The sequence below is a fragment of the Microchirus variegatus genome (genome assembly GCF_963457635.1).
Source record: "Microchirus variegatus genome assembly, chromosome: 2".
Classification (NCBI taxonomy): Eukaryota; Metazoa; Chordata; class Actinopteri; order Pleuronectiformes; family Soleidae; genus Microchirus; species Microchirus variegatus.
Genome location: NC_139803.1, coordinates 18,719,327 through 18,744,274, shown reverse-complemented (window position 1 = coordinate 18,744,274; position 24,948 = coordinate 18,719,327). Strand labels below are relative to the sequence as shown.

General features: G+C 38.7%; 2 protein-coding genes across 5 annotated transcripts in view; both read left to right on the top strand.

Annotated features, from left to right (window-relative positions):
* The window catches only part of aifm1 (apoptosis inducing factor mitochondrion associated 1), a 20,016-nt gene extending 7,825 nt beyond the window's left edge, over positions 1-12,191 (top strand). For 3 of the 4 annotated variants that reach the window (XM_083903398.1, XM_083903397.1, XM_083903395.1), the window contains 11 exons: positions 207-297; positions 408-492; positions 569-645; positions 3,118-3,226; positions 3,323-3,430; positions 3,871-3,959; positions 4,052-4,192; positions 5,076-5,218; positions 9,780-9,904; positions 10,014-10,204; positions 10,995-12,190. In XM_083903398.1, the coding sequence (XP_083759524.1) occupies positions 207-297; positions 408-492; positions 569-645; positions 3,118-3,226; positions 3,323-3,430; positions 3,871-3,959; positions 4,052-4,192; positions 5,076-5,218; positions 9,780-9,904; positions 10,014-10,204; positions 10,995-11,066 (1,231 nt within the window). In that variant the 3' untranslated portion in view covers positions 11,067-12,190. Of the gene's footprint in view, positions 1-206; positions 298-407; positions 493-568; positions 646-3,117; positions 3,227-3,322; positions 3,431-3,870; positions 3,960-4,051; positions 4,193-5,075; positions 5,219-9,779; positions 9,905-10,013; positions 10,205-10,994 lie in introns of all 4 variants that reach the window. The other variant, XM_083903396.1, reaches the window with a different exon arrangement.
* On the top strand, positions 11,750-24,948 carry LOC310940413 (glycine receptor subunit alpha-2-like; the record flags this gene model as incomplete). The annotated part of the gene is made up of 11 exons (XM_083905379.1): positions 11,750-11,947; positions 12,874-12,926; positions 15,561-15,688; positions 17,602-17,669; positions 19,103-19,326; positions 20,488-20,570; positions 21,984-22,121; positions 22,197-22,411; positions 23,255-23,413; positions 24,448-24,543; positions 24,676-24,948. 11 exons carry the CDS (start codon positions 11,750-11,752, stop codon positions 24,946-24,948), a joined length of 1,635 nt encoding a protein of 544 aa, XP_083761505.1.

Here is a 24,948-nt window from a genome sequence, read left to right as displayed (position 1 = left end):
AATATATAATAAGCAGCAAATATATTTGCTTCTTTATCTTGTTGTTTGACTTTTTTAAGATTAACTATTTACGAAAATTTCCCACAAAACACCAGAAGGACATAACAGTTTATTGCCCACTAAATGTATGTGAAGATTTCTTCTTATTAGATTACACACGATTTGCATTGTCTGATTGTTTTAATATCTTTGTATATCTTTGCCAGTATCTTCTTCCAACCACCGTCATTCTACATTCAGGCAGAGGAGTTGGATAGTGCAGAAAATGGAGGAGTAGCTGTTCTCACTGGCAAAAAGGTGCAAAAATAATACACATAAGATATTATAATTTTTTTTATCTAAATCCAATTTGACTTTTGGACTATCATGAGATTTTACACAACAAATGTGTAATTTCATATTTTCAGGTGACTCATATGGACGTGAGAGGGAACAAAGTGAAACTGGACGACGGTACTGAGATTTCATACAACAAGTGTTTGATTGCGACAGGTAAGAGGGTGTAAACGCCTTTTTAAATGCATGTGTCTTAAAACGCAGAGAAACCAATTTGAACTTTGCTTTTCAGGTGGCGTGCCAAGAAATCTGCAGGCTATTGAAAGAGCAGATGAGGAAGTGATTAAGAGAACAACTTTGTTCCGCAAGGTCAGTTTTTAGCCACAAGGAGGAGTTAGCTTTATATCAGCTTTATATTTACTGTTGCCACAAAGCAAAGAAAAGTTGTGTGTGTCTTTCCTTTAGATGACTGAAGATAAGGATTTATACAATTTGATATGGTTTGATAGGATTTGACTTAACCTTAACCATAACCATAATTCAAATCTTAGGCCTAGACTCAATGAGTTCCTCAGACATAAGGTTTTTCCTCATTAGGACCAGGTTTTGGTCTCCATCAGACTACTGATCCTGTTAAGGTCAGTTTTTTATGACAGAACAGGTTCTAAAGAGGTAACAAATACAAGAAAACACACACACACACATGCTGTAGTGGAGACAAAAGCAACTGAACGTTACAATTATGTGTTTGTATAGAATATACTCCATCTGTTTAACAAACATGTAGAGAAGTAATATTTTCAACATTTAGTTTAATCATAGTTTCCAAGACAAACCAAGCCCACCGAGGTGGAGGTTTTTGTTCTTATTTACATAAAATCAAAACCAAGATACATTTTTGATACTGGTGAGTCATTGGTATGTCTCTCAGACACGATAGTTTGTTGTACAGATGCAAACAGGAACACAATCATGTATAGCCACTAACTCATAGCCACTATGAGACTTAGGGCCAATTCCAATTCCTATCTTAACCCTCAAGCTCAACCCTTAATCTTAACTGGCCCTCAAAACCAAGTGTTGAGGGTTATTTTGTCACTTAGAAATGTGACACCCCTTAAATGCAGATACGTCTTCAGACTGTGGGGGGCAGAATAACGTGAAAGCTGCGTCCAGTCTGTCAACTCCAAAAAAGAAGAAGAAGAACACATTTACGTCACGATTATTTATTACGATTCATTTGTCAGTCAAGTTATTAGGTTGTCAGTTAGTTATAAGATGATACTCATACAAATACCACAACCACGGACATATTCAGCTGACAGTTACAACACACCACGGCTTATTGAAGGGTAAACGATAGCAAACGATCGCGTGTGCGCACCGGCCGCCTATTGACAAAAGATCGTAAAATAAACGTTACGCAACAATGACGTCAGTAATCCATAATATGGGCCTAAACTAAGATAATACAATGGTTTTCATAATTTTTATATCTATTAACAAAGAAAATACTTAATTTGTATCATACTTGTTTCGCTGCTTTCGACGCAATCTTTCTTATGTGAAAACACGCAATGCATTCTGGGTAGCCCTTGCTCCCAAGGGTGGTCTCGGAAAATCGCAATATTGAGGGCGATACAGCCCTTAAACTTGCCCCTCAACTTAATTTTTATGGGAATCAGGAAAGCACTTGCACTAGAGGGAGCGCGCATTTTTGAGATTGAGGGTTAAGATTGAGGGTTAAGCAAGGAATTGGAATTCACCCTTAGGTTCATAGGTCAGATGGGTGCCCAAAATTGGGCTTTAATTTGGGTAATACTGAATTCTGATTATGTAATAGAGTGTGTGATTGGGAATTTCTAAATTTAATATGCACAACTATAATTTTCATAACCTCAGAGTGGACAAAGTTCTGTGTCCCCCTATGTGATCTCTGACAGATCCCTCTTCATCTACCAAGTGGTAGCTGCAGCCTTTTAGCAGGGGTCTGCCCTTCTCACGTGTCTTTTTTCTTTCTAAACTTCAGTCATTGATATTATAATATAATATTATATAATTATTAATTTATATTAATTATAGGGATATTGGCTAAAACGCCAAGGTCTGGTGCAATAGGCTGCTACCTCCTTGACTTAATTTTTATTATTGTTATTATTTTTGCACACTGTAGAAAAAGTATATCTACATCTGCTGCAGCATGAGTATGAAAACTATTATATTAATATCACTACAGAAGATGACCTCTGCAGCAGGGAAAAATATGGGGGATTGGGTGCCTTGGGTTACCACAGCCCTTGCCCCATCCCAGTATTTGAACCGACAACCCTTTGGTTACAAGCCCAATTCCTTTCCTCTTGGCCATGCACTACAATATCATTCATGCCTATTAAATTATGTATGATGCAGCTGTGTTATTTAGGCAAGTTCACATATTATTTTGGGACTTAATATGGGAAGATACTCACCAGTAAGATGATGATGATGATTATGATGATTATGGCTACTGTTGTTGTGGTTTAATAATGGATTTGAAATGGATACTACAATAAAAAGTCTGGGAATTGTAAACGGGTGGTGAGATGCTGTTTGCAAGTAGATTATTTCACTTTTTGGAATCTTAACACACAAAATAATCAAACAAAAAAAAGCATAGTAGAGTGTTTCCATTGGTAATGAGAAAGATAATGTTAATTGCTTTAAAGAAGTGACTAACTTAAGTGTATGCATTGAAATCCAATGCATTGAGAGCTGCTGCCTGTGGAGGTGGAAGTGATAGCAAAAGGCGTATTTGAACTTTTTCCTTCTCATGTCAATAATGCATTTTGTTTTCCTGTACAGATCGATGACTTCAAATCCTTGGACAGTGTGTCCAGAAATGCTAAGTCTATCACAATCATCGGAGGCGGCTTCATGGGCAGTGAGCTGGCCTGCGCTCTCGGCAGGAGATGTAAGACGAGATGGTTATCGATTATATGGTTATAAGAGAAGAAATGATGAGCTGTTATTTTAGCAGATGTTAACTGCTGTTCTCTGTTTTTTGCAGCAACAGAGTCTGGTCTGGAGGTGATACAGATGTTCCCTGAGAAAGGCAACATGGGAAAAGTGCTGCCTGAGTATCTGAGCAACTGGACAACAGACAAAGTCAAGAGAGGTTAATATCCTTTTTTTTACTTTGTCGCTTGTGTGAACCTCATTCATACAACTAGTTGTAGGAACTGGTCAAAGAGACTGCTTTTCTCAGGGTCTGTACACACAAGTAGGAGTTAAGGATTATCTGCAAAAGTATGTATACATAAAGCTTTATTTAATAATAATAAAACTAAGTTGTTAAGCTTTGTGTTCATGCTCTATGCCTCCTTCTATGTGGTGTATTTCTGTGGCATTGCTACAGTGCCACACAGGCCGAGTGTTGTACTACAGTGTTTAAAGTCCCCTAACCCACCCATGTGTGGATGAAGATATTTTTGAAACCATTTAATTACAGTATTTACTGAAAACAAAAATGTTTAACACTAACAACTTTGTTAAGGTAAGGCCATGGAGTTTTAATTTTTTTTATCAATATAAATTATTCTCATTTTGGATTTCCAGAGGGTGTTAAAGTCATCAAAGAGGCCTTGGTGAAATCTGTGACCTTCAAAGATGATAAATTAGAAATCCAGTTGAAGGATGGTCGATTGGTAGGTCCTTATCTGTGCACATTTGCTTATAATTTCAGGAAATGTAGAGCTTTAGTTTCAGTCTCTTATTATTTGTGGCTTTGTTTTCACAGGTGGAAACTGATCACATTGTTGCAGCTGTTGGCCTGGAGCCTAATGTTGACCTTGCTAAGTCTGCAGGTCTGGAGGTGGACTCTGACTTTGGTGGCTTCCGGGTAAACGCAGAGCTGCAAGCCAGGTCCAATATCTGGGTGGTAAGTTCAAGATCAGAGCTGTTAAAGAAAGATACAAAACTATCTTTCCACTTTAACCCCTGAACCAAGACCAGAACAGAATCAACTAGTAAACAATGAAATTGCTGTTTTTCTTGATAATAACAACAATTTACAACTTGTTTTTTATTTGCACACTTCCTGTGAATCATATAAACTTTATTTTTACTTCTCAAATATCACTGTGTTTGTCTCCTATATGATATATTTAACTGACGTTTCTTATCCAAATAACCAATGATTTATAAAGAAAAAGCATGAACATTTACAGGGGTTCCCAAACCTTTGCATACCACTCTATGTTTTTAGATCAGTGAACATAATTTATTATCAGTCGATCAATCAAAAACTCAGTAACTGGACATGTTTGCAGATCTGCTCCACATTGATCACAAGCTCTTCAACTAAAAACAACTAATTGAAAAACAGTTATAGGTTTATATGATATTGTAAATTATGAAGCATGTGGACTAATGTAGTTACAGTTTACTACTTGTGGTGGTAGTTTTACTGATAATGATTGCACTTCTTCTCTTCTTCTCTACCAATGTGTGCTATTTTGTTACTCCTGACTTGTTTTTTCAATTGGTCAAATGTGCTTTTTTATTTACATAGTGCTTTTCTTTTATTGATGACCACTCAAATCTGCTTTATACTACGTCTATCATTGTCATCACAGCTGCCAGCACAGACTTTAATTGTATTTTCTTTGATAATACTGCCCTCTTCAGGCAAATCCAAGTATTGTTCCAGACATAACTCTACTGTAGACATGTACAGTCGTCATGACAGCTTTTGAATTAAGTAATTTTTTTCCACATCCTAACGCAAGCCTCTAATCCTCACTTCCCTCCGTCTCATTCAGGCAGGAGATGCTGCATGTTTTTACGACATCAGACTGGGCCGCAGACGAGTAGAGCACCACGATCATGCTGTCGTGAGTGGAAGACTCGCAGGAGAGAACATGACAGGAGCTAACAAACCTTACTGGCATCAGTCAATGTTCTGGTAGGAATCTGGCTACTTCTGTTTCCATAGTTACAATTTCAGAACAGTCCTCCAAATGAAAGCTGTGGCAGCAAATTAAGAAACCAGCATTAAAGTGATAGTTTAGGTCTTTTAAAGTATACTATGTACACTGTAACGAATTGCTGTAAATTTACAGCTGATTTCCAACAGTAGTGCACTGTATTTTACTATAATTGTAAAATACTGTTAAATATTCATCCCTTGCATATAAATTAACTGTAAAATTGGTCACTTAACAATCACAGTAGATAACTGTAATTTAACAGGATAAAACAGTATATGTAATGAATTGCTGTAAATTTACAGTGGATAACAACAGTATTTTACTGTATTTTATAATAATTGTGAAATACTGTAAAATATTCATCCGGTGCATGTAAATTAACAGTTAATGCTCAGTTAACAATACAACAACTGTAATTCAACAGCATAAAACAGTATTCTGTATTAACAAGACGTGATTGGCTATTTTCGAACTTGATTTTGGACAGCACAGCGTTGTCATCATTCCAACCAGAGCAGTCCATGTGGAGTTCAACGGAGGAGGTAAAGTTATGCTCATCTCCTGAAATTAGCAGTGTTCAGTATTGTTTTGTCTGCATGATTATTGAACTGTTTCAGATAATGTTTAATTAGGTCAGGTTGCTAAAATTGGTGATGCAAGCTCGAGCTAGCTCAGTTTAGCTCATAGCTCGAGCTAGCTCAGGTTAGCTCATAGCTCAAGCTAGCTCAAGTTAGCTTGTAGCTAGCTTATCTTATCATCTTATTTGTTTATTTGACTTGATTTACAAATTATTACAAATATATCCACTATAATTTTATATTAGCCATGTATTGCCTTGTTTTCCTCACATATAGTACTTTGTTACTTTGTACTAAGACTTGCACTGGTTTGTTAAGAGGCACATTTAGACCCAAAGTTGTACACCAAATGGTTCTTTTAAATGTGTTTTTCCTGGATGTCATAGAACTTTCCAAAAGTTCAGAACATTTTTACCATCACTGTTATGGCCTGTCTAGGTCTACATATCACATACCAAAGTACAAGTACAATACAGTCTTAATAGAGGAGTATTTGGATTCGAGGATACAAACTTTTCCAGATCACCAACTTAAGCCAGCAAAATGTTTGTTGTGATCGCTCATAATAATAATGGCCTTATTGTTGGTAAAATTAAATTACTCTTATTTATTAGAGTTCATCTGTTTATTTTCTTACTGAACAGTATCAAGCTATGCATCTGCCAGAATTTGGTGTTTATAACATCACACCAGTGCAGAGAGCCTATTGCTGTGTTGCTCATGAGAAGCTACTAGACTATTATCCATTGACACAATACAGTGTTTGGGGAATGTCACTCATAATTCTTCATCATTCTCTCCCAACTTTTCAGAAGCATGTCTTCACTGGAAGAGAGCATCAAAAGGATTATCCTCAACACTTTGCCCAGTCTCTCTGTGGAGATGCAATTAGAGATTGTTTCTACAATTTAGACATCTGGTGTCGAGTCTGTGGATGACCTGAAGTATGTCCAACAGAAGGACATCAAAGGCCTTCTACCTGTTATACAGCAAAGAAAATTACTCAAGGCCTTCAGATTAGGTAGGCCTCAAAGTTATCTCAACCACCTGTGTAACATAAAATAGCGCTGTGCTTGGTATATTAGTTGTGTAATTTTCAACTCATTCTTGATTCTGAAGGTCCTTCTGGACACTGGTTTTTTAATAGAGTGTGTCCTGCCTTTGAACCTATAAGGCAGCACCTCCTTCTGAGTTTTTTGAGCACAAAACCTTTGGTTTGTTTTACAGGCACTCGTCATCAGGGACTGAGGATACTTGCCAAACATTTGATAAGTACTCACTGCTCACATTTTCATGTGTTAAATACTTGTTACCAAACTACATTGTTCTGTTACACTGTTCTTGAAGCTAACTTAATTCAGTGTCTTGTGAGTTTAGTAAATCCTGTCATAAATGATTTTATTGGAGACAGTTTATTCCAAAAATTATGGCAATGCTACACCTTGTAATTTTTGTAATTCAAATGTATGTTACAAGTCTGCTGTACAAATGAGGGTTTGTAATAAACTACAACAATGCTATAGAATGTATATTCTCTTGTGTTCTATAACAAAGGTCCTCAAACGTATTACTCAACAGTCTGCATCTGTTTTTTTGTTCATTTGGTAAGAGGTCAGGAATGATTTGTGATAATAGGATAACATAACACTTGATTAATTGAACTTTTTTAAATTATGGGGATTTATAGGAATTAAATGCAATAAAGAGCAGATTTTATTACCCTTTGTGTATAAAACAGTAACACATTGGCATATATTGTAAAAGTATCATAACCCACATTTATACTTCTGTAATGGACTGTAATCCAAAATACAGCAATATACTGTTAATTTAAATTACGGTAGATGCTCTGTTAAATTGCCACAAACTAGTTATCCTACTATCATGTACTGTAATCCAAAATACGGTAATATACTGTTGAAAATTACAGTAGGTGCACAGTAATACTACCATAATACCTACCGTTAACCTACAGTTGTGTACTGTTATCCAAAATACGGTATGATACTGTTAAAATAAATTACAGTAGATGCACTGTAAACTAACAGTAAATTACTGGCGTCTCTGCTGCCAGTAATTTACTGTTATTTTACAGAGAAATTCTTTACAGTGTACTATTACATAGTTAGAGCTGACTGTACTGTGCACGCCCCCCTGCTCTGACAACCAGTCCGAGACACAGATGCTCGCTGTAATTAATTCCATTTCTGCTAGGGGCAACAGTAGCTCGGAGTCGTTTTTGAACACACACACACACACACACACACACACACACACACACACACACACCCCCCCCCCACACACACACACACACTCGCTGCTTCTGAGACTGCACCTCATAGAAGTCGATTTGTAGTCGATTTGTAGTTCTTAACATATTTAAGGTGTTTTACTCACTTTACACATTGCCAATTATGTGATTATAATAGCTAATTTTCCTTGCTGATGACTAATGGTTTGAAATAGTAAGGATTTAAATGTTGACCCAAATAATTACAATTATGATGTTTTTCCATAATCAGGCAGTCCTAATGTCAGGATACTGCAAGTCTGGAATAATGTCCTCTCACACACACGCCAGAGGCATTATCAGGACCAGATATATTCAGTCAGTCACACTTTGCGTAACATCGGTCGATCTCCTTGGATTTAAAGTGACAGTAAACTCTGACCGTTTTTCGTTTTTTTGCTGCATCTTAAGCTGCCATGATGGAGGTTCATAGAAACAGAGTCATGTGACATCCAGAGCTCTATAGAGCTGCACTGTCTGAAATGGAGCAGAACAAAAGACTAGGAGCTCGAGCAGGAGGCAGCATGAGGCAAATACTGACACTATTCACTAGGGCTGCATGGTTATGGAAATCCCAATATTATTTGAGTCAAAATGTAAATCACGATTTTTCAAACAATTACTCATTGACTTGAACTTGAAACATGGTCCATTCAAATGCAGTCAGTTTACCTTTTGAATTTAGTTACTTAAGCAGGGTTTCCCCCAGAAATCCTGCTTAGCCCGGTGGTAGGGCCTCTCGGGCAGCCCACTGGCCCATGTTTTTTTTTCACTTAAATTAAATACTAATTAATTAATCGGCCAGTGAATCTTAAAACAAGCCATGCAATGGTCACATTTAAAAGTAAAATAAATCAACATCAATAAAAAAGTGCTTGTGCCCCCTCATCTGCCTCATCTGGTGCAGACCTTCTTTTTCCTGCGCACCCCACCTGCGCTGTTCTCTTCTCTCTCTCCTGCGCCGTTCGCTGCTGCTGCGCTCTGCGCATCTCCGTATCCAAAGCAGATCATTTCTCTACGTGTGTTTTAATCCCCACATACAAATAATGATATTTATGACGAGGCTCGAGTACAGTCACAATGTGCAGGGGATCCGAGTAGATCTTAGTAAAACATGGTGATAACTCATAAAAGCAGAGCATGCTTTTCATTGTATTCACTCTGTGGTCTCAACCTTTGTGTCGAAGACGCTTTAACGCTGCAATTAAGGTACATTGGATGAGCTGATCTCTTTAGTTAACTGCTCAAAGAGAGAGAATGTTCTATTGTGTGAAGTGAATGTCGCGGGGAGTCTGCTCAGTATGCAGCCGAGTTTCACTTTAGAGCAAAGAGACTTTACAGCATTAATAGGTGCTGTTCCACAGTGAACTCGCTGTGTTTCGGCCGCCAAATTATCGGTGCATCCCAAATATAATATATTTATTGACAAGAACAATGTAACCGTAATAATGACGCATTTGATGGTGTGACTTGGGTTTCAATCGGCACCTGGACAAGGGAGCACTCGCCGATTACATGCCAGGCTTATAATGCACTGGGGGAAACCCTGCTTATGATATCTTATGTTATTAATGGAACTGTAGAAAGTGTTAAAACTTGACACTATGGACACTCTAATGGAAGACTTCAACACAGGAAATATAAATCCAGTTTTTGCTTCTGTCACAGGAGTGATCTGGGTCCTGATGTAGGATATGAAGCCATTGGGATCGTTGACAGCAGCTTACCAACAGTAGGAGTATTTGCCAAAGCCACTGCCAAGGACACACCAAAAGCTGCTACAGAGAAGTCAGGTAGGAACATTCACTGGCTAGTGCTGAAAAATCTTAATCCTGTAAAGAAAACAAAGATGGAATTAGAGGACAAAGAGTCAGACTGAGCCTTGTGTTAAACGCACTGCAGGAACTGGGATCCGCTCAGAGAGTGAAACAGAGGACACAGCTGTGAGTCCAGTCGCCTCTATGACACCTGCTCCTGCTGTGGAGCAGCACAGAGACAACTACGGAAAAGGAATCATCTTCTACCTGCGAGACAAAGTGGTGGTGGGCATCATCCTGTGGAACGTGTTCAACAGAATGCCCATTGCAAGGAAGGTACACACTGTTCCTTTATTATAGCAACTTTTTAGGCTACAAGTGACATTTCACAAAAAAACATCTATCCATAAATTTATGTGACATATTCCAGACAGTGTTATCCCTTCAAAAGAAATGTCATTATCATGTAGTTGCGTATTTTGTGTTTTATGTGGCAAACGATGATTAATGATGATTATCAATGCAACAACATTTAAAAGCAGGAAAAGTCATCACAGATACTTTATCATGTTATGATGATATCCAAAATCTAAGGCCACATCTTGTCTCATGTCACCATATAGATATACATGCATATATATATAAGTTTAATATCAGTTTTTATGAAGGATGCATTTTTGCACTTAAATTGAATATTTTTATTTATTTATTTATTTATTTATTTTAATGTTGCATGCGGGTGTGCAAGTGTGATTGATTAGTGCTGTTGCAGCCACATGCCACCCTGAACTTGCCTCTAAGGATTTTAAGTGACAGGGCTCATTGAGACCTGGGACTCCTCCCATTATGATACCCCCTTTGTCCAGTTGCCTAAGTTGCCACAATTTGTTGTGGGTACTTCATTCAGTTTTGTGTTAGACGTAGACGATAACAATACAGAAACGTAATGAGGTAGAAGAGTAGGAGCACTTTCCAGAGTTCATTCAGTAGCACTGCGGTGCACGGGCTTCATGGCTTTTTAGGCAATGTCAATATCAAGCAACCAGTCAAAAAAAGTGTGCAGAAGTGGATTTTGTTGATTTTTAATTTTTTTTAATTTTTTTAAATGTCTGTCTGCGATTTCTAGATCATCAAGGATGGAGAAGAACATGCAGATCTCAACGAAGTGGCCAAGCTCTTCAACATCCATGAGGATTAATGTGTTCCAGGCTGACCATCATTATAGTAGAGCACTTATGCAGACTGAACTATTGCCACACTCTTTAAGAGGCAACCAATCAAAATGGGACGTTGAACATCCTGTCATTGTAATATTTTCATATTTGAAATTTTGTCTGTGCGGCATCTGCTTTATTGTCTCTTTATTTGTCCTGGTACCACCAGACCTGTGTGATTGTGTGTGTGTCTGCTTCACCCACCAGGCCGAAAAAGTGTTAGACATGGGATAAATCGTTTGTGTGATCACAGCAGCTACTCGTGAGAAAAAGCTGCAATAAAAACTATTTTTAAACTGGAGTGAATTAAATTGAGTTACATTGTATAAGCATAGTCGACACTAGGGCTGAACGATTGTAGGGAGAGGTCTAATTGCGATTTATCTGGCAGATATTGCCATTTCGATTAGAATTTCTGGGGGAGCTGGGGGAGCTCATATAATATACATACAATATACATACAATATAACTACCTAGGGATGCACCAAAATGAAAAAATGTAGGCTGAAATGAAAATATAGGAAAGAAATTATGCCAATTCTCTACCATTGTTTTTAAAAAAATCTAATTGTGTTATGTCTGGGACTGTCTGTACTTGCCTCACTAAAGTCAATGCATTGCAATTATTATTACTTTTTTTTCTGCACACCCCTGCACTGTTTGCGCCATGCGCTCCCTCACTGGAGGATGGTTCACATGGAGTGGTCTCTGGCACTGGGGCAGCTCAAGTGCAGAGAGGTCTCCAGCACTGTGGGGTGCTTCCTGGCTGGAGTTCTCCTTTGTCTTATCAGACTTACCAGAGTCTGTGCGCTGGGTCGCTGATGTTCCTCACCTGGACCTGCTCTGGTGTTGCTTGAGCCCTCTGGTACTTTTGCAGACTTTCCAACATTGACACCTTACTGTGAATTCCTCTCCGGTCAGTGTTGATTACTTTTGATTTCTCGTAGTTGTGTTCCTTGTCCTGGCCGATATTGGTGAACCCGTCCAATCGAGTCTCTCTTCCACATCTGTGAATGTACAATATAGAAGATGGAAAAGCATTGTTGCCAGCAGACGCACTAAAAAAAAACTTAGCACAAGCCAGTAGCCAGTCAGTAAATGCTTATAAAAGCAGTAAGTAATTATTAGGTTAATTATACTCTTAATGAACATTGTTACCGGCTCACTTAATAAAGTCCACAAGTATATGATATTTTAAGAATATTTTGGTTACTTTGTCTCACCATTAGACGACCTTCTTTGATGCATTGCAAACAGCACCAATCCATCAGGACAATCAGTGATTTTAGGAAAACACACACACAGACAGCACTGCTACAATGAAATGATCTCAGTTAAACCTGGTGTCCCACATCACGTCTCCCATGAAACATTTGTGGGTCCAGACCCAGACTTGGAGAACCACTGATTGGCTAATGTGTGTTTCCTTGTGTCTCAAGCTGGCTCTCTGTGCAGGGTGAAAACGGAGTGAGTGTGTGAGTGTGACAGTGCGAGTACGTCTTTTCGCTTCTCATACAATCCTGAACTACCCCTTTAAAAATGAGGTCTAACCTCCCCTAATGGCAGTTACCGTTCATACAGTATAAATGGGCAAAAACAGACTTGTATGATAGAAGACGCGACGTACACTCCGGCAAAACATTAGGATGACACTTGGCCTACTTATCTTGTCCGGGGGTGAGAACACTCAAGCATGCAGAATGTTTTTCTCTTTTTTTCCCCCCTTCCCTCTAACTGTGGACTTCGTCTTATTAGGAGTGCATTCATGTTTTCTTCACATTTCTTATCCAGTTTGACAGTCTGAGCTCTGGAGCCAAAGTGTGGAACAGCCTCTCAAGTGTGAGGCAAACACGTGCAGCCATAACGTCCTGTCGCTTCCTTTGACATTAATTTTTCACACGAGTAAATGGCCGAACAACCCCCCCCGCCCGCCCGCCCCCAACCTCTCTCTCTCTCTCTCTCTCTCTACATATATATGGGGGATTAAACACAAGGCTTCTGAACTTGATGGGCTATTTGGAGATGAAATAATTAGACCAGAAACTCAGCACAGCTCTGTGTGGATGTGTACTGACACAGAAATGTGTCAAATATGAATTAATTGGAACTTAATGCGTCATCCTTTAATCCCTTTGAATGCAACAATTTTGCCGACTTTTCTTCAAACTGCAGTTTTGTAGGTTCACTACGTCTTCTGTTCTTCACTGTGAGGACTGATTTAGATTACTGTAATCTCAATTATAACGTCTAGATTATAGAGCAGTGTTTCCCAAACTTCCTATGTTTTTACGGATGACAAACTATCAATTTTGACACGAGCAATTTTGTGCACAATGTAGTGACTAATTGAATTAGAGCTTTAGTAAATTATTACAATATGATATTTAAAACATTTAGACACTTAAATCTTAAATAAAAGGTTGGAAACATTATGTCCCTAAAGAAAATGCCCCATGACCCATAGTGGGTCCCAACCACTGTGCAAAATACAGGGGGGTCTGGGGGGGGGGGGGGGGCTAGACCTGATTAATTAATTTAAGGGGGATGTTACAGTGTAATTGGAAAACATGTTTTCTTTCTAAAGATTATTGTAGTTTTACATATATCATCTACATAAATAATACACTTTGCATGCTTTCTTATCCTTTATAACCAGACAAAATGTAAATTATCATCTTTGTAATTTTGTATTTTAATGTTATAATGAATTGCTTTCCAAATGACGCTGTGGAAAAAGCAGTGTGCTGATTCTGTCCATGCTGCAGAATATGGTCAGACATGTTGATCAGTGCTAAAATTATATATATAAAATTACCAAAATAGTTGATTAATAGTTTAGTAGTAATCAGGTAATTTAATAATGTTGGCCCTATACATCAACAATATACCAAATGTTCAAATGAAAAAGTGGTCTGTGTCTGGGTTGATTTAATTTAACATGAAGGTTTTTACTTGAGAGACATTAATCTTTGATGATGAAATACTAGAAAATCTGGTAGTATCTTTTCTCCGGTCTTATTCGTGTTTGTGAATTTGTGTTATAAAGCACTTTGAGTAAAAATTCATTGTTATGAATAGTTTAATCATTTTCCAGCAACAATTGTGAGGTGTGTTTTTTGAATCGTTGACATTCCTGTGATTCTGGAGCTGTTGTGAAAATGGCTCCTGTCTCTTTAAATGTCCTGGCAGTAATTCCTTCATCATGCATATGGCCATGAAAAAGAAATAAAGCTTCAAGTCAGTCACACAAACACAGGCAGAGGAAAGAAGAAGAAGAAAAAAACACTTCCCAGGATTTTGAATTATAAAGCAGCAGCTTTCTGTGTTTTACACCTGCAGAGCACGTGCATGTTTTCTTCACTCTTCTCTTGCTTGATCTCATCATTTGCTTTTTCTACAAACTAAGAATGCTGTTGCACGTCTTCTGTGCGGTTTGGTCTTTGTCCGTCTTTTTTCTGCAACACAGGTAGGACACAAAATAAGATTTATATCATTCTGCAAAATTGCGTTTCTTTCCCTTTACTTTTCAAACATTAACATTGAAACTGCATATATTTATTGACCTAGAGTCATGTCAACACTGGTGATAACAGTCAGATGAATTATACATTCTAATATATATATACATACATACATATATCTACAATTAAGAGACAACAACCTGTGTGAAATGAAAACGTATGTCTTTACTATGTTAGATTGATCCGACTCCACTCAGAGGTGGATACAAAAAAGAATTGTACGCAACAAAATAAGCTAAAATTTTTTTTTAACAAATACAAAATAAAATTGGTCCTAAAATAAGATTTATTTATATTAGGTCTTTGCATCTGCACTCACACATAAAGTCAGTGCCATTCACAGACATTTTAGGAGGCAGGGGCTCACATGAAAAGAAATGGCACCGCCTCATAACTATTAACAGAGGAAAACAATAATATTACATAATACATGTTACTTATATTTTTTCATGTTTCATGAACTATATATAAGTTTCATAGGCCAATTCGACAAAATTAAAGTACAGGAAATTAACTTTTTAAATGCATATTTATTATCTTCTGGTTTTTTTGTGTGTGTAAATGTACAGTATATAGTTCTTGTTTAATGAGAGACACTAACATGTTGTGGTATGTGTGGGATTCTATTCTATTTTACACTGCTGTCTCATAGAAATGACAAGTTCAATGCAGTGTTTGGACATTATTCCACCATTTAATTTAGAATTAATGCTGTGGGCCATGTAAAAAAATAAAGTATAAAATTCAAAAGTATAGTCCTCACTTGGTCAGAGGGCAAAAGAGCAGGTGCTTGTGCGTGGCCATGCATAAATTAGAAAATGCATTTAATTTCAAAAACTCTTTCAAACAAATTGCTAAATATTAAACACCTGCAGCACAAGCATGTTTCCACGTGATAAGAGGAGGTAATGAACGTGAAGTCAGAGAATGTGGAGTTAGTTGTGCTGTCACGTGCAGGTCTGTGCTCTGTAAGGAGACGAAGTTCCCCAGCAGAGCAGCCAAACCTCCCTCTCCATCTGACTTCCTGGACAAGCTGATGGGGCGCACATCTGGCTACGACGCCCGCATCAGACCAAACTTCAAAGGTAACAGAGAGTGTGTAGCGGTGTTGTGTTTGTGTGGAGTTGGAGGAGCTTCTTCCTCCATCAGAACAGGTGTGAGGAAGTATACGCTGCTCAGTCTGCAGAAGAAGCTGAGCTGAGACTTTCCCCTGGAAAAGTCTCTATAGTTCCTTCCTGTGGAGGCAAACGCACCTTGAGGCAGAACAAATCCTTCACAGATGAGTCAGAACAGTGAGTGATTTCCCACAGGAGCTTTTGTTTAGTCATGTGCTGCTGCTGCTGCTTTTATACTGACCTACAGCCTCAGGTTCATGATGTTTGTACACGGACTTCGCTTTCAGATCTGCAGCTTCTCGTCCTTATTGGCCCACAGGCCCACGGTTAAACTGCGATCTTCAGCCAGCACATTCTCTCTGACACAGCGCCGCCCGACCCCCAAACCATCCCTGCCCCCCAGCCTCTGGGGTCACATGTCATACATATTTCATACTTGCTCCACATCTGTGTCAGTGCATGTCGGGTAAGTCCCGGCTGATTATCTATAAATAAACTAATTTAACTAAAGGAGAATCAATAAATGATTGCCTGTAAGAAAATGAGCCACTGAAATATTTAAAGGTTCACGGGTCTATGAAGACGAGGGCCACGCTGATGGAAGCATGACAACACAACTTCATCATTTATCCAGTAAAGCATGTTTTTTTACCATGAAGGAAGCAGATCTAGCAGAGGCTATTTTTCAGTTAGCAATGTTTCATATTAGAGCAAAATGACTCATTTCCCTAACCCTTACCCTTCCATTCGAGATGGAAATGTTTGAGTCAAGCTTCAGTTCAGAGTTGCAACTAATTACCTCATGACCAAGGCTGTTCTGTTTTTTTTAATGGGTGTGGGTTTATCCGTAAATTTGTCCTTCTGTTAACAACTTCCTGTCAACAGTTTTTGACGGCTCAATCTGAATTATTGTGATGGTAACATGTACAGTATGTTCCCATTTTGGGAATCATCCCACTGATGATCACATATCAAATGTTAAAGAAACCCCTGTCTCTTATAATGGACAAAACTCTTAAAAATAATGAAAAAAAAAAGTATATGTATGACACTATATGATCAGTTTCACCTGAATCTGATCCAGAATCTGTCCACAGTTTAAATGTAACATGGTACAGTCCCATTGAACAAGCTCAAATGAGTAAATTCCAGCAACATCGTAACAAAAGATCAGGATGAATTGTCATGTTTATGTAAGATAGTAAGCAGGTCAAGGTTTATATAGAACTAGAATGTTTTCTTGATCCAGTGGATCAAAATGTGAAGAATTCAGGTGCTGGTATGTAAAATGCAGGTGACAACATTATGCCTTGGCTGAGGTCTGTGCTCTCTAAGTGATCTTTTATTCTCATAATCAACATGAGAATTGTATTGTCATTATTATTATTTTTTTCCATAAAAATGTAAAATAATATATATCAGTGTCTTCCAAACCTCAAAAGAACCAATTTATTTAGTTTACTGTCCCCCAGATGACATTCATATTTTTTTTTCTTCTTTCGGTTTCTCCCTTTATGGGTCGTCATAGCAGATCATCTGTCTCCATCTTGTCCCATTCCTTATGTCCTCCTCTGTTACACCAACTGTCCTCATGTCCTTCTTCACAACATTGATCAACCTCCTCCTCTTGGGTCTTCCTCTTTTCCTACTGCCAGCTCCATCTTCATCATCCTTTGTTCAATATAATCACAGTCTCTCTTCTGCACGTGACCAAACCATCTCAAACTTCACTCTCTTATTTGAGCTCCAAACCTTTGAACCCGAGCTGTCCCTCTAATATGTTAATTTCAAAGCAGGTCTCACGATCGGCCATGTTTCAGACAACAACGTCAGGTGTGAGGATGATGCGACTCTGATTTGTGATGATACTCTGCTTTTGTCAGGTCCTCCTGTCAATGTCACCTGTAACATCTTCATCAACAGCTTTGGATCCATCACGGAAACAACAATGGTGAGAATCTTTTTTTTAAATAACTCATTTTCTAAAGCTAAATTAGATTTTAAATATGGCATCCCATCTGTATTCATAGTGGGACACAAGCAAAAACAGATTTTAGCCACTTAAAAGCTACTAACATATTCAAGTTGTGTACGCAGGACTTACAGGTCGACTGCTGCCTCCATCATAACATTGAAATGTGTTATTTTGTGACTTTGGTGTTTGAAATCCTGTGTTTGGATTTACCTGCGTGATACAAACTCGCAGCAGTAGACCAGCAGCTGCTATTTCCCTGTGAGCTAAAATTGCTGATTTTCTTTATGGTCTTTGACGCTGGAGAATGAGCAGTTTACAAACGTTGTTTTTTTCTGCAGGAAATTTGGTGCAATTTTTTTCCCACCTTGTCTGGTAGTAAAAAGATAAAGCAGAAAACATATTCTTAGTAAAGAGTAGAGGGCCCACCAGGGGGTGTACACAGCTCAGTCAGCACTGATTGTGTTAGTTAGTAGCTCATACAATCACACTTCACAAAAATGAACTATCACTTTAAGCAGAGCCGCATAATAACAGAGTACATTTACTTGAGTGCAGTACTTAAGCACAATTTTGAGGGATCTGAGTACTCATGACTTTACTCAAGTACATTTGAGAGGTTAAATATTGTACTCTTTACTCCAATACATTTCTATCCATAACCGTGAGTACCTGTTAATTCTCCTATAAAAAAACAAAACAAAAAAAAAACTCCATGGTCAGATTTAGTTGAGAGACTGAACAATGGACAAAAAATTACTTATTTTACTTTCAATTCCTTTTACATTCTTCAAGGGAACATTTTTCATCAACTCCATGTAGGACGTTTCTATATGTTAATGTAAGAAGTGTGGCAGTAGTAACGCAATATTTAGAAAATATACTTTTGTACTCTTGATACAGTAAGATCAATGTGTTCTAATATGTTTGGTGCTTGAAATTCTTTGTTTCGATTTACCTCAGTGACACAAACACAAACCCAATGAGGCAGCAGCTCATGTGTCCCCATAGCTAAAAAAATACAGATTTTCTCAATGGAATTTGGTGTGGGAGAGTAAATGTTTAATACAAAATACTTCAGTTTCCAGTCAGGAAAGGCTATCCTAAATTAATTATATTATACTTAAGTTATGGTAGCTGGAGGAGCAAAACAGCAGCAAGAGAGTAAAGATCAGGATAATAAATGATAACCATGCATTAACAAGAAATGTACAATATAAAAATATATTAACACAAAGACTATATAAAACAGTTAAATAGAGTTGAATAGAATAATATTGTGCATCCCTAATGTCTATGCAAAAGAATAAAATGCTGGTCAATTTGTGTGCAAAAATGTAACAGTTGCAGTCTGTGGCCACTATCTACAACATTCATGAAACTTGTAATCATGACTTAACTCTGTACCACAGGACTATCGCCTCAATATATTTCTGAGACAACAGTGGAATGACCCTCGACTGGCCTATAAGGAGTATCCAGACGACTCTCTGGACCTGGACCCCTCCATGTTGGACTCCATCTGGAAACCTGACCTGTTCTTCGCAAATGAAAAGGGAGCAAACTTCCACGAGGTCACAACGGACAACAAACTGCTTCGCATATTCCAGAATGGAAATGTACTCTACAGCATCAGGTGATCCTCCATGTAAATTGCGAATCAGGCTCAATCGTGCACGTCTCTCATCAGTCATGACTCATCCACATCTGTGGTTTGTTAAGTTGCCAAGTGAATAAGCCTCTAAGTCTGAAGTGAATATGTGGTCCAACAATGTGTTTGCTTCACTGCAGTTTAGTGCACTTGTAATTTAAACAGTAACTGCAGGCTCTGGTCAGTAATGTGGCACTAAACAGTGCATTGTAGCGTGATGGTAAGGAGTTGACGAGGAATCAGCATTTAGAACTCTACAATCTATACTTAATGCTTATAGGACAAAAGAGAAGACCGCTATCTATAGGGATAGTTCAGAGACCATTGTGCCAGACTCTCAAATGACTGCCAGTATGGACACAAGAAAATACGGAGCTCAGCTGCTTAAGTGGACAAGAACTTGATTACAACATTAGATATTTATGTTTGTAAACCACTGACTCTCCCAACACCAAAGTCCGTTGAGAAAAATCAGCATATTTATCTTGCTGGGAGACATGATCTGCTTATACTGCTGCCTCATTTGGTAAGTTTGTGCCATTTAGATGAATATGAATTTAGGATTTAAAATACTGAAGTCACAAAATAACATTTAAAAGGAGGCAACATTGGATCAACAACTCCTGTGTACCGTGACGTAAAACCTATGGTTTCTCTATGGGCAGCATATAGTTTACAAAGCGGCACAAACTTCACGTTTCGAGACTCTCTTAAGAGGAGATAAAGCGGCAAACCTATTTGTAAGCCAATCAGCATTGGCTATGGGTTAGTACCTCATAGTTGAATAAAAAAAACTAAAAAAAACTTGAATGAACGAGCAGCGAAAGCTTAGTCACTAGAGGAAACACTATCCTTTTTCTGAGCTGAAGCCTTGTGTCCTTTGAGGGGGAAACTGAAGGTGTTCGGTCTTCTCTAAAAAGCAGCCACTTCTTTATGTGAGGCTGCAGTTGAATAGAACATTGAGGACATTTTTGAGAAAGGTTAGAGTTGTGGAGTGGCTTTGCAAAAGGACACTTGAGCAGGGAAAAGGGTTGGTACCTCATCTACTCACTTTTGTCCTGTTGTGGATTACAGTTTGGCCACATCATTTTTCAATTTCCCACACATTCCAGTGCCATCATGAAGCTGCTGTCTCTGTTTTTCCAGGCTGACGCTCACTCTCTCCTGTCCCATGGATCTGAAAAACTTCCCCATGGACAGTCAGACATGTATCATGCAGCTGGAAAGCTGTGAGTTCATATTAAAGTGATAGTGCAGGTTTGCTGACACATTGTAAGCACTGACTTTAACGAGTGCTCTGTCGTAGCCAAGAACCCGTCTGAAACACGGACCCTTACTGTCATAAAAAACATGGCTGCCAGAAGTGATACAAGGAAAACTTACACTTAATGCAGCACCAGACTAAGGGCCAATTCCTAACCCTCAATCTTAACCCTCAAGCTCAACCCTTAATCTTAACTGGCCCTCAAAACCAAGTGTTGAGAGTTTTTTTGTCACTTAGAAATGTGACACCCCTTAAATGCAGATACGTCTTCAGACTGTAGGGGGCAGAATAACACGAAAGCTGCGTCTAGTCTGTCAACTCCAACAAAGAAGAAGAAGAACACATTTACGTCACGATTATTTATTACGATCTGTTTGTCAGTCAAGTTATTAGGTTGTCAGTTAGTTATAAGATGATACTCATACAAATACCACAACCACGGACATATTCAGCTGACAGTTACCGCACACCACGGCTTATTGAAAAGTAAACCATAGCAAACGATCGCTTGTCCGCACCGGCCGGCTATTGACAAAAGATTGTGAAATAAAAATAAATGTTACGCAACAATGACGTCAATGTTCCATAATATGGGCCTTAGATAAGGCCCATAAGATAATACTAAGATAATACAATAGTTTTCATCATTTTTATATCTCTATTAACAAAGAAAATACTTAATTTGTATCGCACTTGTTTCGCTGCTTTCGGCGCCATCTTTGTTATGTGAAAACACGCAATGCATTCTGGGTAGCCCTTGCTCCCAAGGGTAGTCTCGGAAAATCTCAATATTGAGGGCGATACAGCCCTTAAACTCGTCCCTCAACTTAATTTTTCTGAGAATCGGGACAGCACTTGCACTAGAGGGAGCGCACGAGATTGAGGGTTAAGATTGAGGGTTAAGCAAGGAATTGGAATTCACCCTAAGGCTATAATAGCTCAAGAATATGCTCACCATTTTTCTTACTGTTAGACAGTGTTTTCTAACTGTAAACTGAAAGTTTGTGTCATTAAGTGGATTGTCAACTCCTTTCTGCTGTAAAATCAGTTTTTCTCTATGGACTATGGTGAGGGGAGTCATTCGTATACAAATTGACACAAACTTTAATTTCCAGACAGAAAAGGCTGCGAGATAAAGCGGCAAACATATTCTGAAGATATCCTACTTTTCACAAGACATAACATGTAAATAGCTTCCAATTTGACAGAGACCAATGTCCAAATCTCAAGCTGGTTCTTGTTAACGTCAGTAAGCTTAGTCAATGTGTCATTACAACTTCACTTCATCAAACCTGAACTTTAACTTGAAGCATTTATTTTTTGTCATTGATGATTATGTATCAAAGGCCCGATTACATATCGTGTGCCTCTCCTCTAGTTGGATACACCATGAATGATCTTATTTTTGAATGGTTGGACGTGGGAGCGGTGCAAGTGGCTGATGATCTGACTCTTCCTCAGTTTGTGCTGAAAGAGGAAAAAGGCCTCGGCTACTGCACCAAACACTACAACACAGGTACAGGACACCTGACACCCAGCATCCTCCATAGACGATAACACAGTCAGGTTGCATCTTTCCTCTTCTGTTTAGGTAAATTCACATGCATTGAGGTCAAATTCTACCTGGAACGTCAAATGGGCTACTATCTGATCCAGATGTACATACCGAGCCTGCTCACTGTCATCCTGTCCTGGGTGTCGTTCTGGATCAACATGGATGCAGCTCCGGCCAGAGTGGGATTGGGCATCACTACAGTGCTTACCATGACAACACAGAGCTCTGGATCCAGGGCATCACTACCAAAGGTCTGGGCAGTTTACAACGTCATTATTGTTTATTGTACTCAGACGGAAAAATAGGCAGCCCATGGATTAGCGGAAGGGAATTGGGCTTGTAACCAAAGGGTTGCCGGTTCGGGATCCAAGGAACCCACGCCCCAGCCATAGGGGGCCAAATCAAGTGTACTCATAGTGCTGGTCCCAAGCCCAGATAAATGGCAGGGTTGTGTGAGGAAGGGCAAATGGTGTAAAAGTCTCTGCCAAATCAAATATTGGATCAGCCACTGTGGCAACTCCATATTTTTCTGATTGTCTCATATGTACAATATTTATTTGTTTAGAGTTATCCAGAGCAGAAGTGTTGACGATACTAAGGAAGCAATCCTGATAAAATCAGAGGAGTGAATTATAAATCTAGACTGGGATTTGTTCACATTTGCAACCGTCAGGTTTCAGGAAATCAGTATTAGTTTTTGACTACAGGTGTGAGGTTGTTCCCCAAATGTGAAATGAAAATCTCGAGTTTCAAAGCCGAGATCTTGAGTTTCTGAGAAAAAAAAAAAAAAAAATGTCATCATATTTTGGAAACTCGAGATTTAAAATGTATTTATTTTTTCGTCATTTTTTTTTTTTTTTCTCATGTCACTTCAGGGGCTCCGAACATTGGATCCATAACTGATCGACTTATTTGGTTATTTTGAAGTTAACCTTTACTTATCCAATATAACATTATTTATGACAATTACTTGAACATCAGTAAAAAACATACATGTATTTAACCATGTTTCTTTTAATGTCACTGCCTCGCATGAATGACGTTAATGAATATGAATGTGAACTGACTGTGACTGGAGTTTTGTGCCTTTACAGGTGTCCTACGTGAAAGCCATAGACATCTGGATGGCAGTTTGCCTTCTGTTCGTGTTTGCTGCACTGCTGGAATACGCAGCCGTTAATTTTGTTTCACGCCAGCACAAGGAGTTCTTCAGACTGAGAAAAAAGCTCAAAGAGCGACAGCGACAGAGAACTGTGAGTGCAAACCCACCCACTCAGGCCTTGGGGCAGCTGTCACCTGCTATTCCCTGCACCCAGCTCCACCTCTCAGCTGCATGTTGTTCTCCAGCCGGGCAGCAGACAGCACACAGCACTGACCTGTAATTAATTATGTGCACAGAATATTCTCTTAATAATATCTTGCTGCCTCACATTCTATTTTATTATAAAAAGAAAAATATGAGGGACAAAACACCTTTAAACCTCTGAAGAAGCAGCAGCAGCATGATTTACTGATATCTTCCGATATTTATACTATTTGCAACACAAAACCCATCTGCTTACATTTTTTTTTAAACTTCATCACTTGCTGTGGTTCATGCAAAACCACTTCATTTTACATTAGTGTAGACATGGCAAGAAACAATGATTATTTTGCATTTCCATTACTGATAGTATCTGTTACCTACTATAACTTTTTTTAGTACCTGGTCTGGTGAGGTTCCAAGCGAGCTGAGCCGATACTATCGTCAGACTGCCGGCCCACTGATTGGTCAGAGTGTCGTCACTGAAAGAGGCATGAGCAAAAGTCCGACACAAGAATCAAAGCAAATAATGGCGAAATGTAGATCAATTAAAAATGCTGAAAATGTCCGTTAAATCTCAATATTTAACAGAGGAGTTTGGTGTATTTAGCGATAGCACTGCTGAAAGCATGTGATCGTGAGCCACTGTATTTCAGTTCAGTGACTAAGTCTGTGCAAATCAGTAAATCAGTCGTACACATAAATAATATTTCATTGTTATGTTGCTACACTGTTGTTTTTGAATGGTATTGCTGACGATGGGTACCTGGAGACACATTTGGTCCATGTTGTTTCCCTATTGGTGTGGCACAGCAATTACACCCAGTACAATTCTAAATTTGGCCTTTTGTACTGATTCATATAAAACTATATAATACAATTGCGACCATACATTTGTATGTCTCAAAAGTGGTATATTCACTTTCTGCCAATAAACCCTAGATCTTTCACAACATGTTTCATTTCTTTTTCTTCCCTCATCAGCAGGGAAATGGTGACAGTAAGAGTAAAGGAAACAACACATCAGGCAACAGTGCTCCTCATGGGAACGTCAGCCAGCAGTGCAGTGTTTGCTCCAGGGTTAGTTCTGTTGTCTTGTCATTTTTTTTTTTTTAAAGCCAATCAATCTCTAAAAAGAAGAAGAAACTGACACCAGTTAAATTGAGCGATTCTCATGCAAGCAAATGATGATACTATGCCTTTTTCCTTCAGGAGGAGGAGCTGGCACAGCAGGGTTTACTCTTCCAGAGTTATGGACTCGCACTGTCAGCAGGAAACGTACCAGAAATGGATGCAACCCCAGTGTTTGCTGATTTACCTCCTGGTTTAGGTTTCTACGACATACGAAGGCGCTTTGTGGATCGGGCAAAACGGATCGACACCATCTCACGCGCAGTTTTCCCCATGAGTTTCCTCATGTTTAATGTTCTATACTGGCTTACCTACAAAGTTCTTTGGCATGAGGACATTCAAGCTGCACTGTGA